The sequence below is a fragment of the Bemisia tabaci genome, chromosome 1 (assembly GCF_918797505.1).
Source record: "Bemisia tabaci chromosome 1, PGI_BMITA_v3".
In the NCBI taxonomy this organism is placed as follows: Eukaryota; Metazoa; Arthropoda; class Insecta; order Hemiptera; family Aleyrodidae; genus Bemisia; species Bemisia tabaci.
The window spans coordinates 24,315,734-24,330,746 of NC_092793.1; the positions used below are offsets into that span (position 1 = coordinate 24,315,734).

General features: G+C 40.0%; 1 protein-coding gene across 3 annotated transcripts in view; it reads right to left on the reverse strand.

Annotated features, from left to right (window-relative positions):
- Window positions 1-15,013, reverse strand: part of LOC109041291 (corin serine peptidase) — a 123,503-nt gene that overhangs the window by 73,064 nt on the left and 35,426 nt on the right. For 2 of the 3 annotated variants that reach the window (XM_019057587.2, XM_019057588.2), the window contains exon 3: window positions 4,249-4,447. In XM_019057587.2, coding sequence (XP_018913132.2) covers window positions 4,249-4,447 — 199 coding nt within the window. Of the gene's footprint in view, window positions 1-4,248; window positions 4,448-13,776; window positions 14,135-15,013 lie in introns of those variants that run through there. The other variant, XM_072298346.1, reaches the window with a different exon arrangement.

A 15,013-nucleotide genomic window follows, 5' to 3' on the forward strand; every position in this document is an offset into this window, starting at 1 on the left:
CCATGCCCGCGGCTCATGAGTTCCGCATTCAGTTGCACATAGGTCTGTTTGATAGAATGCAAAATCCCGCTTTTCCAATTCTTCAAAAGGAACCACGTCTTCTTTTACATTGCTTCTTCTGCAGCTTCGACGAGCACACCCCATATTTCTCACCTCCACATAGGTCTGTTTGGTAGAAATACGTCCATTTTAGACGGAAGTAGGGCTGCGTGTACATAGAGATCAAAGCAGTGCACTGAGAGATATAGGATTCATCATTACAAAGGAAACCGTTTCCTTGGCAGCTCCTTTTGTGCTGAGGGATATCTCATTGTGCCAATAAAGCGATTTATCACGCGTGCAGTAGAATTCAGTCGTTCTTCCTGCAAACGACTCATCACCGAAAATTCTAAAATTTGTTGAGCTCAATAATTTTTACGGTCCGTTGCAACTTTGATTTTATCACAAATCAATAAAATCGACTCTCCGCGAGATTACCATGGGTAAATTTCGTTAAGCTGACAAACATATCATCTCTAAAGTTCTTTGTTGCTCTGTAATATCCACTTTTTGCCCCGTGTCACTGATTTGTGATAAAAGAACACGAGCTAAATTCATTTTAATATCGTGGGAAAATAGCGGCTCCAATTAGTTTCTTACGTCTAAAAAAACAAATCGTTCGAAATGAACGGAAAATAAATGCAGATCTTGATTGCAAGGATAGGCACTATTGGGAAAAACCTATGCAGCACTTTAGGCCACGTCCGCCATCTTGAATTTTGAATTTCGAAAATGTGTGAAAATTCGAGTTTCCCGTCAAAAAATACCCCATTATACCGAGTCGTATAAAAATCGATCGAACACGAGCCGAGATAGCATTTTAGGCCACGCCCGCCATCTTGTATTTTTGAAATTTGAAAATTTAACAAAAAATTCGAGTTTCTCGTCAATAAATACCCTTTCACAGCAGCCGCGCTCAAAAACTAAAAAGTTTCAAGAAGAGTGTTTTTTTTCTTTTCAGACGAGCCTCTTTTGTTGGTCACATTAATAATAATCTTAATACTTTTCTTTTAAAGAATTTGAGGCTTAAAATTAACGGGCAAGAATCGTAAAATATACGAGGTAACTTAAAGTACAGCAGAAAACAGGTTAAGATACTTCATTTGGTAGAGCAATATTGATCTTGAGTTAGGTTCCAACCTAAGAATACAACTATTTCGACTTTGGTGTGTTGCACAGTATCACGCGCATTTGAAGGCGTTTCATATTTCTCCGACCGCAACCTACGGAGAGTAGATCTGGGTATATTAACTTTGAGTCATTAAATGATGTTTGCACTGCACACGTCTAATGTAAAATGATGGGTAAGTTTCATATTTCGGTGTTACGACAAGCCTAAAATGGCATTTCGAGTAAAAAAAAAAGCCTCACTGAAGATAAAAACCCGATGAACTTACCACAGAGTGGCACAGATTTAGCAAATGGTAAAATTCCACCCTTTTAAGTTTTTCTGATGTTAGTGGACTTTAAAACAATCCGGAAAATTCCTGTGAATTAAGGACAGCCTCGTCTTTTATAGAACGCAACAATTAAAAATTACTGAACTGCTGGCTAGTTCTCAGTAATTTTATGTTAGAAATTTGAGAAAAAGTCAAAAGTTTCATAGATAATTTATATTTCTAGAAGACATGTAGCAAAATTTAATCGTTCGTGTAATATTTCTTCTGAGCACAGCAGCTCTTTACGCAATGTTCCCGTCGTATAGTAGAACGAGCATTTATGAAAATTTTGATCAAAACTACAAAATTTTTCTGTTTTTCCTGGCGCAAAATAAATTCTGGATGTCCCAGAAGAGGAATTCACGAACATATCAGCGAAGCCACTTTCAAACTTCTACGTTCATTATTAAGAAAGATATAAGGTGTTAAAGTTCTCACATTATGTCCGAATTCTCATGTTTTCTCGTTTTATTGTGCGTTATTGTCGGGTGTTCGGCCGAAAATCTTATCCTGCTGCTCTTTGTACGACAAGAAGAGCTCGTTTTCGTTTCGATCTGCTTTGATCTCATCACTGTCTCCCGAAGCGGAGCCCCGCAAACTTGCCTCGAATTCATACCCGATAAGCATCTCGCCTGCCCCACGACAGAAGCGCGTAAGTGCGCTTGGAAGCGAGCCCCGTCAGGCGCGTTGTTTCTGCAGTATCTAGGACGTCTGTAGGAACGGAATTACGCCGTTATAACACCGGGCAAAGATCTTGCCGTCACATGATATTTTACGCTCTTCGGTGAGCTCTCTCCCGAACCCCTCCCCCCATCCCGATCCCTCTTGGCTCGGTTTTTACCACCTCACCTCTATTCTGCCGTGCTAGGGAAGAACGCCGTAAAAGCCTTCAGACGTTGCCAAATTTCCTTCTATTAAAACTAAAAGTACTGGGAAAATTTTAAATATTTTTCTACGGAATTAGCAGACAATTTCGCTCGCAATTCAATCTAAAATATCTTAACATTTCAAGGAGAAACATGCATACTTTTCGTCAAAAATGCATGTTTTATTAAGAGAAATTTGGCAACTCTCAAACGTTCATAGATCGTTTTTCCTTAGCGCGGCAGCATTAACCTCTCCTACGTTTCTACATCCACAGAAAGTTGCGTGATTGGTGATCGAAACTTTAACTCAGTTTCTAAGTTGTCACCCTAGCGATAGATTTGAATTCTCGAAAAAACGGGTCGATCTGAAGCATGTTGATGGTGCGACTTCAAGAACGCATAACTTGTTTTTATATGTTTCAAAATATCTGCTCCAATTTGAATCAATCAAAGGAAATCAAACCAACGCCATTGCTTGAGCTTATCACAGAACAGTCTTCACACAGAGAAAAAAAAATGAGGGGAGTTTTCAGGGAAAACATCTCTGCATAAGGGTTTTGCCTTAATCGTTGAAAATACACAATCTTGTAAATCGTGAGAGGATAATTTCACTCATATTTCAGAGCATTTTTTAAATCTGAGAGAACAAAAGTTTATCACCGTTTAAGTACTTTTACTGGTAGAGATCTTGATGCAATATCTCCATTTCCTTTTCCTTTTCCATCCGATGAAAAGGGGATATTCTTAAACTTATTTTAAACTATATCTCTCAACCCTTAAAATTCCAAAGCACGAAATCTGCCAGACCTCAGAATTAAATTCCTTTCATTGGAAAAATAATCTTATCAAATTCAGATAACATTCAAAATATATCAAAACGAATAGTTAATATTCATACGTGAACTGAACTGCGAATATGCGAAACAGCTTTTTTCCTCTGTTTTCCCCCTCTTTAATATCAAATCAGACGCTCCGGAAATTAATTTTTCTGGCTCCTGCCACTCTACCAGGACCGACTTCATACTAGGTAGAAGAGAGGGTGAGAGAAGCAAAAACAATTTTAAGAGCACTAAGCAGAAATCCGCGTCGATGGAGGTACCTTTCAAGGAGAGGAACTCTCAAACGGGAAATTGAAAGGGCAAATTTTTCCCGAAAGTATGTGTGCCTCAGAAATTATTTAAGGAAATTACACTGCACAGCATGCTTCAATAATCAATCTTTTACGTGCTGAAACTTCAGAAAGATTTTCATGCGAAAAAGAGGGGAGGAGTCTCTTTACAGCTACACAAAGCAGTCCGATCTCAAAAAGCACTCTGCAACCCTAATCGTGGAGACAGCGACAAAAAAATGTCTTAAAGGATTGAAAAGGGCCTAAACTGTGGTTGAACTATGGTGCAGAAATATGATAAATAATTTGACGATGAAGGTTTGGAATAGAAAAAAAATCAATCAAAAATCAAATTGCATTACTTTTATCCTGTGCAAATCGTTCTCTTACAGAACTCGGTTTGCGACGTCTCAGATTTCCTGTCGTACTTTTTTTTTTTTTTTTTTTTTTTTTTTTTTTTTTTTTTTTTAAAGGAAAACTACTCAGCGGCAATTCTTTAAAACTGCCATGATTTTTCTTCTCTATGGGAAGAAAATTCTGCATAAAGTTCAAGGAATTATGTCAATTTGCTCCACTTTAAATAAATAACATAGAGACGGAGATTTTCAGACACCGCAAACGAGATATGTGATTCCGGACTTACGCCGTCGAAATGCCACGTGAGAATAGCGTCAAAAATAAAGTGGGAAAAATAAAATAAAATAAAAAATAAAAAAATAGAACTTCCGCCCCGCTCAAAAGTGCTGATTCACTTCTAGCTTTTATCCCTGCAAGTGAAAAAGAGAGATATTCTTACGATTTTGTGTGTGTGCGTCCTCTGTGAGTGGTAGACATCGGCTGTGGAGTGGCGTCGGAAGGGCTGCTCGAAATGGTTGGCCTCGGAGTAGAAGAGGTCGAGGAGGCCCGGACCGGATGGGGGTGGACACCGGGGGTGGTTCTCGTCCCCGTATGAGCTCCGCGGCACCGCCAAACTAGCCGCCCGATAGCTCCGACCACTGCAACAAGTGACACCCCGCTCATAATTGAGAAGCAACACATCCCGCCGCCGCGACGATAAATTGCATTCTCCCGAGTGCAGGCGCCCCTTACTCCACTCTCCCTGTCAGCGCTAACCGTGCACCAGTTTAATCCGGATGCTCGGTTAAGGGCCAGCTGCCTTGCCTCGAGTCAATTATTTATACGACCGAAATAAAGAGAGGATATTCAGCTGAAGCTGAATATTCCTCCCTTCAGCCGGACTCCCTATAATATGACTCCCTTCAGGGAGTCATGAGCAACACCAGCAATCAAACATCTTACATATGTATATCTTAACCGGTTGCGTGGACAAGGGAGGGGGTATCTAGAGGTCTGCCCCCCTTAGCCTTAATAATTGTATCTTTTTTTTTAATTTTGGAGGGCAGATATAAAATATTATCAGGGACGTACACAAAATAAAGTAAATTTATTCCGTCACGTTTTTGAATGACCCCCCCCCCCCCCTCCTGAAAGAATTCCTAGCTATGCCACTGATCTTAACAATGTAAAATCTATTGATGCTTAAGGTACACTTTTACCAAGTTCTATTGGATACATTATACATTTTTAAACTTATGATGTTTCTTCGAACTTTCTTAACAACAGAAGCATTAAACAATTTTAAGTGTTTTTTGATGTTTGTAAGGTTTTTTTTTTTTTTTTTTTTTTTTTTTTTTTTTTTTTGTTTTAGCGCGTATGTGCTGTGTACCGTTTGGGAGTGTTATGACTCCCAACTGATGCAAAGTATCGAGTCTCCCAGTTGCTCACATCAGGAAATTGAGAAGCAGGCTCACTGTCTGCGAATTTTGCTAAGCTTTGTCAAAGAGTTACTAATGCCTCAATCTCTTAGGTTGATGGATTTTTCCCAATAGCTGTAGTTTTGTGTTTGGAATACTAACGATGAATGAGCTGCGTTATTTTATTTCTCTTTAATACTAAAAATACTGTTGACAAGAAATGCAACAATCTAGCAATCCATTCGACTCGTCAAACTTAAATATTATACATTCGGGATTTGTAATATAAATATTTAACATAATTATAAACTAGAGGACAGAAAATCACTCGCCTCTTGGTTTAATTTTCTATTAATTTCTCTTGATTAAGGAAACACATTCATCACGTATCTGAAGCTCAGAGATTTAAGTTAAACTCCAACGGCTACTTGTCCCAGAATGAGACCCCAATTTAGACTGAATTGCAACCGTAGGACTTTATAAGTTCCGTCCACTGAGCCACCGGTAGTTACCTGTCTCGAGGGAAGCAATTCAGAAAACGAGTCATATGTAGTCCGTCTCGCGTATTTTGGACGCTTTTATGGAGTTTCCTTGACCACAAATGCAACATCTCGATGAAAATATCACATGGATGTCATTTACTTAACGCCCAAAAGCGAATAAAGTCCACAGAGTCTGGCAACTCTGATAAGCAGAAGTTCTGACTGCAAAGTTCAGGAACTTTATGTGCGTCTCTTATGATGAAAATTTAAGGCTTTGCGCTTAATCCTGCGGTTTCCGTATTTCATCTCCTCGAGTAATTACTTGACTGCTTTTGCTCTATGATTCTATTCAGCCGACAGAGAAATCAGTACTTCCATCTAAAGGCTCTTGCAAACTTGGATCATTCACACGCACCAGTATATGCGCACGTTATACTTTCGTATGGGTTATGCATAGCAACCTTGTTTTCTTTGATACTTGCTCTACTCTACATACATAGTAGGGTGCGGCTTACTTGTATGTCAAAAGAGGTTGGATAATTTTGGCTTCCCGGTTTTCTATACATACAAATACATAAACATAATTCCTGTAAAGTTTTAGACCGATTGGACCATTTTTATAACTTTCTTCAACGACTATATCCCAAAACTCTCGATTTGTCCATTTTCACTGAGAACTATGTTAGGCCCCTATGATCTAAAATCGTATTTTTGGGGGAAAATCACACACCTCACCCGGAAAAATGCTTCAGTTATAAAGATGAAGAACGTACAATTTTACATTAGAGTCAACTTCGAAATGATATTTTTTTCAAAAACATTACAAATCAAGTTGATACACTGAAGCAGATTTCATCCAAGGTCCAACATCATCTTACTTACACTATAATTGAATACGTTTAAAAAAAAACATTTCCCAACATTTGAGGAGGTTCCGGGCTTTAGCGAGACGTGAATGATCGATTATCGATACAGCCCCATTTAAAGATATGGCAACGATTATAGAGGTTTTCGTTGCAAACATCATATTCATTGACACTTTCCCTTCGGTTAAATGACAGATCAACCTATCTATGGCAAAGTATGCCACGCCACTGGTTCCGGGGTTGATATAAAAGAAAAAAATACTCCTAGAAGCAAATTTCCTTTGAGCAACTTCGCTTTAAAAAAAATTCCAAATGTACGGCCTCTCACTTTCCAAGCAGTCACTTTAGTCGGAAAACCCCGTTTTTAATGAAACAGGGTTTTCGAAAGAAAATAATGGATATAAAAGAAGATAAAATGCATTAAGCACCAACGAGCATGTACTTTTCACGACTTCTAAACCGCGAACTTTCATAACTCTGAACATTTATTCGGCAGAATGGCTGTAGAAAGAGTGAGGAGGAGCGGTTAAATGATATTCACAAAAGCGGTCCAAGTAACCACGGTTTTTTTTTCCGGCGGCGGCCATAAGTTATTTTTAATGATGCACTGCACCTTCATACGAAATATACACCCCATCAAAAGAGTTTTTTTGCGTTACTGTATACAGGAAAATTCGTCTTTTCCGACATGAAGCAGGAATAGTGCTGTTCAAATTTAGTGCAGTCTTCAGTGGTGTAGCATAATCCCGAAAAAAGGGAGAGAAATGGTCAGGATTTTGGGCAACTCTTCTTAGTGCAAATATTTTAGAATTCCTTTTAAACTTATCCCCCCTCTTGCTGACATCACAACTAATACGAAACAGGAAACAATTGGAAAATAAACGCAGTTTTATGTCAACGCTAGTTTAGGTTAGTGTGTTGAAAAGTCATCGATGTCTCACCCTCTGATGATAAATGAAGTAAAAAGATTGATTAATAGTCGAGGGTATGAAGAACTTTCCTAACTCCTTACTAACCATCTTAGCTATCCTTTTCTCGGAAAGAATATTTAATTGGGAGAAACTTGGAAATGTTGGAATGCTCATACGGCGTCAAAACACAACAGACGCCTTATAAGCTCTATTATTCGATGCCGCGATTATTCCAACGTGAGTTCGAATCATTGCGCCAAAAACAGTGCGGGCGGCGTTCAACGTATATTAGCGCCTGCAAGACCTCAGGAAAACTTCACGCATTGCGCCGAACAGTGCGGTCGGCGTACAGACAGCTCATATTAGCTCCTACAAGACTGCATAAATACTTCTCACATTGCGCCAAAAGCAGTGCAGTCGGTCAGTTGGCGTCAAACGCATAGCGCCTACAAGACTGCATGAATACTTCGCATTTTCAAATGTTGTCCCCCTTCTTGAGCTCTTGGGTCTACTCTTATAAAAAAAATACCTGGGTCCTATTTTCAGATTCTGATTACAGCGGACTCATCTAGGGACTATCAACTGTCGATAATCGCAAAAATCATGGAAATCGGTCCAGTAGAACGCTCAAAAGCACTATGACAACAAAAAAAAAATTCCATTGTTTAAATGGGAGACTTCCCAACTTTGCCGCGAAATTTAAAGAAACCTGGGTCATTTTTTCAAAAACTGAATAAAACGGGCTTATCAAAAGACAGTTGTCTGCCGATAGCCGCAAAAATCATGAAAATCGGCCCGGTAGAACGCTGGAACCAAGCGTTACCAGATCTGCAAATGAGAAAAAAACTCAGAGTTAAAAAAATTGTATTTTTAACTCGAATTATAATTTTTGGAACTTCTTGGCTTTGATCTCCCCGCGAAATGGTGTGGACCCAGCACCATTTCTCTACTTTGTTATCTCCAGATCTGCTTAGGAGGTCTCGAAGCTTACAGTATAGCTCAAATCGGCTAATAGCTCACCTTTTGTTTTCGCATCCCGAGTAGCCGAAAACCGAAAAAATCTTGTCTATATTTTCACCGAGCGTTGAAAAGTAAACGATGAAACATCCTGGGACGTGATGCGCTCGTGCGATGCACCGGAGCCCACTCTCAAATCACGAGTGAGGTTCGGCATTCCTCCTCGTGTCGTCGCGTCGCGTGAAAACCTTAATTAAACGGAGTAAATGTGGATTCCACGGCTGGATAATTTCCGGGAACGCGCCGCTCCGGGCCGCTCCCGCGCATCGCGCCTCGCGCCCGATAATTCCTCGCATTTTTCTCCTACTCATTTCCCGCCTCTCATCTCCGCCTCGGCGCTCCACGCGGAAATTCCTGCCGAAAAAAATCCTTTCAGAGATCTTAAGTCGGCAAGATTTATCGCTCTGCCCCGGCCGAGGTCTGAGACGGAGTCAGGGATTATTTCGAGTCTCGACTGATGGGAGGTGCGCCCTCAGCGCGATAACCGCCGCACAGTGGATCGAGCTAATAGAAGAGGTCGCAAATGAAATGTTTGGTCATAATTTAAATTCTCAAGTTTATTTTGTCACATATTCAATTTCAAGGGGTGATTCTGAACGGATATTTCACGAGGGAACCACTTTTAAAACCTCAAAGTTTTGTATCAACGGAGTCATAGGCTTTTAAAGGTTCTAAATGTTGTCCGACCTCTCCCGTTGAATCGATCCTTAATGCGCCGCTTCTTTCTCCTTGACCCTTTCCGGGTCCCTGGGTCGCAGCTTTTCTCGTATGAACGTAGGTGCAATAGCTCTTCTCCGCTTCTACCTGTGCTCATGAAGGGTATCCGGTTTTTGAGCTCACCGGGTGAAACGAAATGGATGAGGAAGATGGAGATAGGATCAGCGCAGCATTGCGATGCAACGGAGAGGAGCAGTATGTGTAAATTAACGCGAACTCAAAACTGCTCCGTATTTCCTTTATGAATGTGAGATACCGTCGACATAAGAAAAGGATAGGTGAAAAAAGATCCATTGCACCCATAACCTCATGGTACATCGCAGTTTCCTCAACACCACACTGTATCATACAACTCTATGTGCAACACCACTTCATACACCACATCACACCATACCATATACCACACCGCACCAAACCAAACCAAACCATACCATACTATACTATACTATACCATACCATACCATACCATACCATACCATACCATACCATACCATACCATACCATACCATACCATACCATACCATACCATACCATACCATACCATACCAAACCATACCATACCATATCACACCACAATACACCAGGCCAAAATCCTAGGTTCAAGCCTCTGACTTTCGGTAAGTGCGTATGAAAGTGGAAAAAATATCAGTGATCTGGAATGGTGCACGGTCGGCGCGAAACGCATATTATGAGCGCCTGCAAGACTGCAGGAATACTTCACGCATTGCGTCAAACACAGTGCGGTCGCTAGTCGGCGCGGCAAGCATATTAGACTGTAGGAGTTCTTGACGCATTGCACTAGTACAGTACGCGCTTTGATCGTTGAAAATTCGTAATATCTCGGTGCTAGACCTACCGCAGTTTACACCATTTCCGGGCCCAAAATAATCTGAAAAATCGGAAGGAAAATATTCATAAGTTAACCAGGAAATTCGTGTTTTATAGATGCAATTTGGCAACGCCTGAAGGTTCATACGGCGTTGTTACTCAGCGCGGCAGTAAAGCTCACCTCCTCTTTCCCAATCGTCTTTATATAGTTCCGTTCCCCAGAAATACGTCCAATTAAGGCTTTTATTTTCTCCTGGGTGTGGAATGTGGATACGAGCGAGGGTTGCCGAAGGGGAGGGGGTGATTTGGCACCACCAAGTGGCTATCAAGGAGAGGTAGGTAGTTCCGGGTCAATGTTGATCAAGGTCGTCGGGCGCGAGCAGAGCGGAGCACGACGCTCGCTGGGACCAGCCGGGAACGCTGACCGCAGATTGAATCAACCACCGCTCGCTCGCGCACCCTTCTGGAGAAGCAGTGTTGCGAAGCCCACTCCAAATAAAGCCGAAAAATTCAGTACGAGTTTCGAATTATTTCATCTGGTGAATCACACTGCCGTGCTGAGGAAAACGCCGTGAGAGCCCGCAGACGTTGCCAAATTTCTTTTGATGAAACACGAATTTTCTGCTAAATTTATAATCTTTTCCTTCCAATTTTTTAGATAATTTTGTTGGCAGTTTTACCTTTACTTCCAGAAAATTTCGAGAAAAAATATTCATAACTTTTCTCAACAATAAGCATTTTTTTGCAGAAAGTTTGGCATTTATTGTGAATTCCTAATCATTAGAATTTTGCACATTGTAACAACACCCTTTTTATTTTTTTAAGCTACAATGTGTAAAATTCTAATGTGTAGAAGTTCACAATAAATGCTTGATAAAAAAAAAATCAAAAAATAAATAAAAATCTGGCAACTCACGAATGTTCATACGGCGTTCTTTCTTAGCACGGCAGCACGGTTGACAATTGGACTACATTTTGCAATTTGGAACTATAAATTCCACCCCGGTTTAAAAGCAACGTATGTGCCATTAGTTTCCTTATGCACATAAGTGTTTTTCCAGAAGAGCCAGAATTTATAGTTCCAAATTGCAAAATGCAGTCCAATTCTTGTGTTCCGGGTTACATTGGGTTGCGTTTCTTCTGTCAAATCAACCAAACCGACTCGGTCGGTCGACCAATTTCTTGGTTAAATCAACCGATGCTTCTGTATCCTACAGATTTTGACAAGTGGCTCATGAAGCCCGGCAGGACTCCTCTAGGGGCCTCCAAAACTTGAAAGACCCACACAATGGAAGACTATAGATACATTTTGTTGCCAATGTTGGCTGGCTGAGCTGTATAGAACATAATGATTGATTAAAAAATCGAGCTACATGCCAAAATAAACAGGTTGCTTTGTTTCGAGTAAGTTTTATATTATTTCTCATCAACATGTAGTTTGAAATGTTACTTGTTCATTTTGGCTTGTACCTCGATTTTTTAATCAATTACCATGTTAGAAGGATTTAAGTTGGTCCAAGGAGGCACCACCTGAGAAGAGGGGCCCTGAAAACGTATCAGCGATCCAAGAATTTTCGAGCCGGACCGACACTGCCTACTTCTCTCGATGTCATTCAGAGGTTGCGACTCGTGAATGGATATTGGATTGGACCACCACCTAGGCGACCCAGGTCTGATCCCGGCGGTCTGAGATATAACGAAGTTGGAAAATTTCAATCCAAATATTTCGTTAATGCAACCCAAAGAAAAACCAAGCAAAAAATATCGACCGTACTTTTAGGTAACTTTGTGTTCCATTTCCCGTTTGACACAAAATGTTGGGTATTTTTTCTTAATGCGTAATGCATTCCTGTAACCGCATTTCATGTTGACTAATTTTCTTCGTAAGTTTTATTTTTAGTCTGAAAACCAGAAAACAGGACACCTTAGCACTCTCTGTAAATTACCTCTTGGTTATGATGAATATACTCGCAAATTGTTGAGCGAAGCTTTTGATTCGTTGTAGTGATAAAATAAAACATGAGAAGTAAATTAGGCAACATCTGATATAGTTAGGTCGAATCTGGTTAAATCCGTCCATTTGACCTATATTTGGACGACTTTAACAGAAATCAGCATTGCTAAATCAGACGTTGCCTCATTTCTTCTCGTATGATTTTTTCCCTCTTTTTTTTCAGAGCACTAAATAACATTCTTGCTTGAAAATTTTGCGAATAGGTGTATTCTTGATAATCGAAAGGAATTAACTAGACTAATTTTGCATCATTCGCAGGTTTGCCTTGACATTTTTGGGCGTTTTTAAAATACTTCTCTTTGTATCAATAATTCAGATTTTAGTTCTTGTGAGCTAAGACCTTTCTTTCGCGAACGGCGAGGAGTTAGCCAAAAATTAATGTAATTCAAGGTCTGAGCAGCTGTCGGGGAAAAAATTGAAGTTCTAGTAATAAAAAAGTTTTGAATTCCCAGGAATGGCTCGCATGGAAGGAGCCCGAGCAAAAACTATCATAATAGATGGAGAAAGAGGGGAAAATACTAAAAGTGAGATCTGACAAGTGGGTGATGGTGTTTCAGGCGCATCTTCCGCCAGATTCTGGGAGATCGATGGGGGCTAGGGTGAAAATTCCAGTAATTTACGATGCCGTTAAATGAAGGGCCCGAAAGAAGACCACGTCCCTGCGGACTGAGGGTGGCGGGTGGCTATAAATTTAGTCACCGGTTTGATAACAACGCGTGCGACCTCCTCTTGCGGGGATCCTCATACGCTCAACACTTATTTGCATGGACGTGAGGGCGACTCGTCGCAGGAACATTGTCAAATCGGCTCGTCAAATGGCCTGTGAGTTAAAGTAGTTTGACAAACAGGCAGGCGGATGAAACATCATGCGAATCGAACTGTTTTTTCACCGGAACGTATGTTTCATAATAAATACGAGTCGAAATTACAATTTAAAAGATAACGATCCATTTACAGAAACAAGAAGTTGGTAAAATTAGATATTTTTTATGAGGAGACGAACTATCATTTTTGAACCTTTTATTTGTCAATGTGAGTTATTTTTATATTGATTTTAGTTAAAATTAATCAGACTAAATTTATAATAAATTTACGTCCATTATATTAATCTGGTACTAATGTTAACTTTTCACAGATGATTTTCTATGATTTCTACATATATAATTTAGATATAAATATTTACTAATGTTAATATGTATTAGTAAGAGAGGGATAGAGATAGAAGAATATATTTAATAATATTTAAGTGTGTATATCAGTGTGTGTCGGGGTAGCGTTTCGGTAAAAGTATCCGTGAGGTATGGAATTGGAAGGGTTGTTCAATGATTTGCTAAACCTCCAAATCGTTTGGTAACAACGAACCCATATAGGTGTGCAGAACAAATCCTATGAAATTCTAGTGACAAACACGCATTCAACACGATGATTGCGATACTTTCAATTGAGACCTCTGTTCATTTTCTGGGCCTCACAACGCATAGTTGTTTTGCAAAAATTATCCAAAATAAAAAAAAAAAAAAACTCTAAACCAATAAAAAAACTTTGCATTTGCAGTGAATCGATAATAGTATATTTTTCCTTGATGTTTTTCTCTGTTTCTTTTTGCTTTGTCGGCCGAAAAAATGTTGTAGAATACTTTGAAACGTCTACATTTTTTTGCGGCCTTTTCGTAGGATAAAGTTATTTTTTATTATGTTCTTCGGTTGATTCAGTTTCTATCATTATCATTACGTACGTGATAAGTCGGCTGAATAAATTCTCGAATTTAACAGGAAACATCGTGGGAGGACGGTTGTTTCTCCAAATGTACTCCTCAAGTTTATACTTTTGAAGTCCTCAACTTTGGTGGTGCTGCTACTGCACTGGCTCAGCACCCTGGGATATTTTGTTTCCTCTCGCTCTCTTTTTTTACGTTCTAAAATTGTTATCAAACAAGCGAGGTTGAAAAAAATACAAACTGGAAAACTTCGCCGAGGCCGAGCTTTGAAAAGCGCCTTAGAATCACAAAACGCGGCGAGATTTGATCGCGGGGTTTGGACTGACGAACTTATTAATTAAAACCTGAACTCTTCAGAAGTCCGTTAAGGCTAAATAGTTGTTTTATTGCGTTTGTGGGGCGCTCCGCTGAGAGAGAGGTTTAAAAGGCAGCCCACTCACGTCTATCACTCATCCGGACAACAGCCGTGGTGAATCGTGCTTTGCGAGAAATCGATTAATCTGCCTCTTAAACCTATGGAAAAGGGTCGATTATCAGAGTTCTCGAAACATACGCCTTAATGAACGATTTTTGGAAATTGGGATAAGCAATTATTCACGCTTCACCAATGCTGCCGTGCTAAGGAAAAGCGCCGTATGAACATTCGAGAGTTGCCAAATTTCCCGCGATAAAACATGTATTTTTGACGACAATCATGCACATTTTTCTTTGAAATTTTCAGATATTTTAGATTACATTGCGTACAAAAGTGTCTGAAATTTTTGGAAAAAAATAGTAACAATTTTACCAGTAAATTCGGATTTTAAAGAAGGAAATCTGGCAACGTCTAAAGGCTCATACGGCGTTCTTCCTTAGCACGGCAGAATGGACAACAGCTTGATGGCGATTCAACACGGCGCGCGTCACTGCTAACCCAAGAAGAGCCTTACATTTGAGCCACCGCTACTTTACTTTAAAATTCTTTTTTTCACCCAACGCCTCATTTATTCCAGATTTCAACATTTAAAATAATTTAATCCGACCCGAATTATTGAGACGCACTTTTGCAATGGGTTACATTTGCAGTCATTTTTCATAACGCAGGGTTCCGCGTTCTGACCCTCTGATCGAATTCAATTACACTGGCGTGATTTACGACTGAGCCATTTTCGTTTTACTTGCGAAGCCAAGCTTCCGCTTTACGTAAATTATATGCTCCAAATCGACCCCTATTCGTCATTTTCACGATAAGGAAGTGAAAGGTGATGCTAGTGCG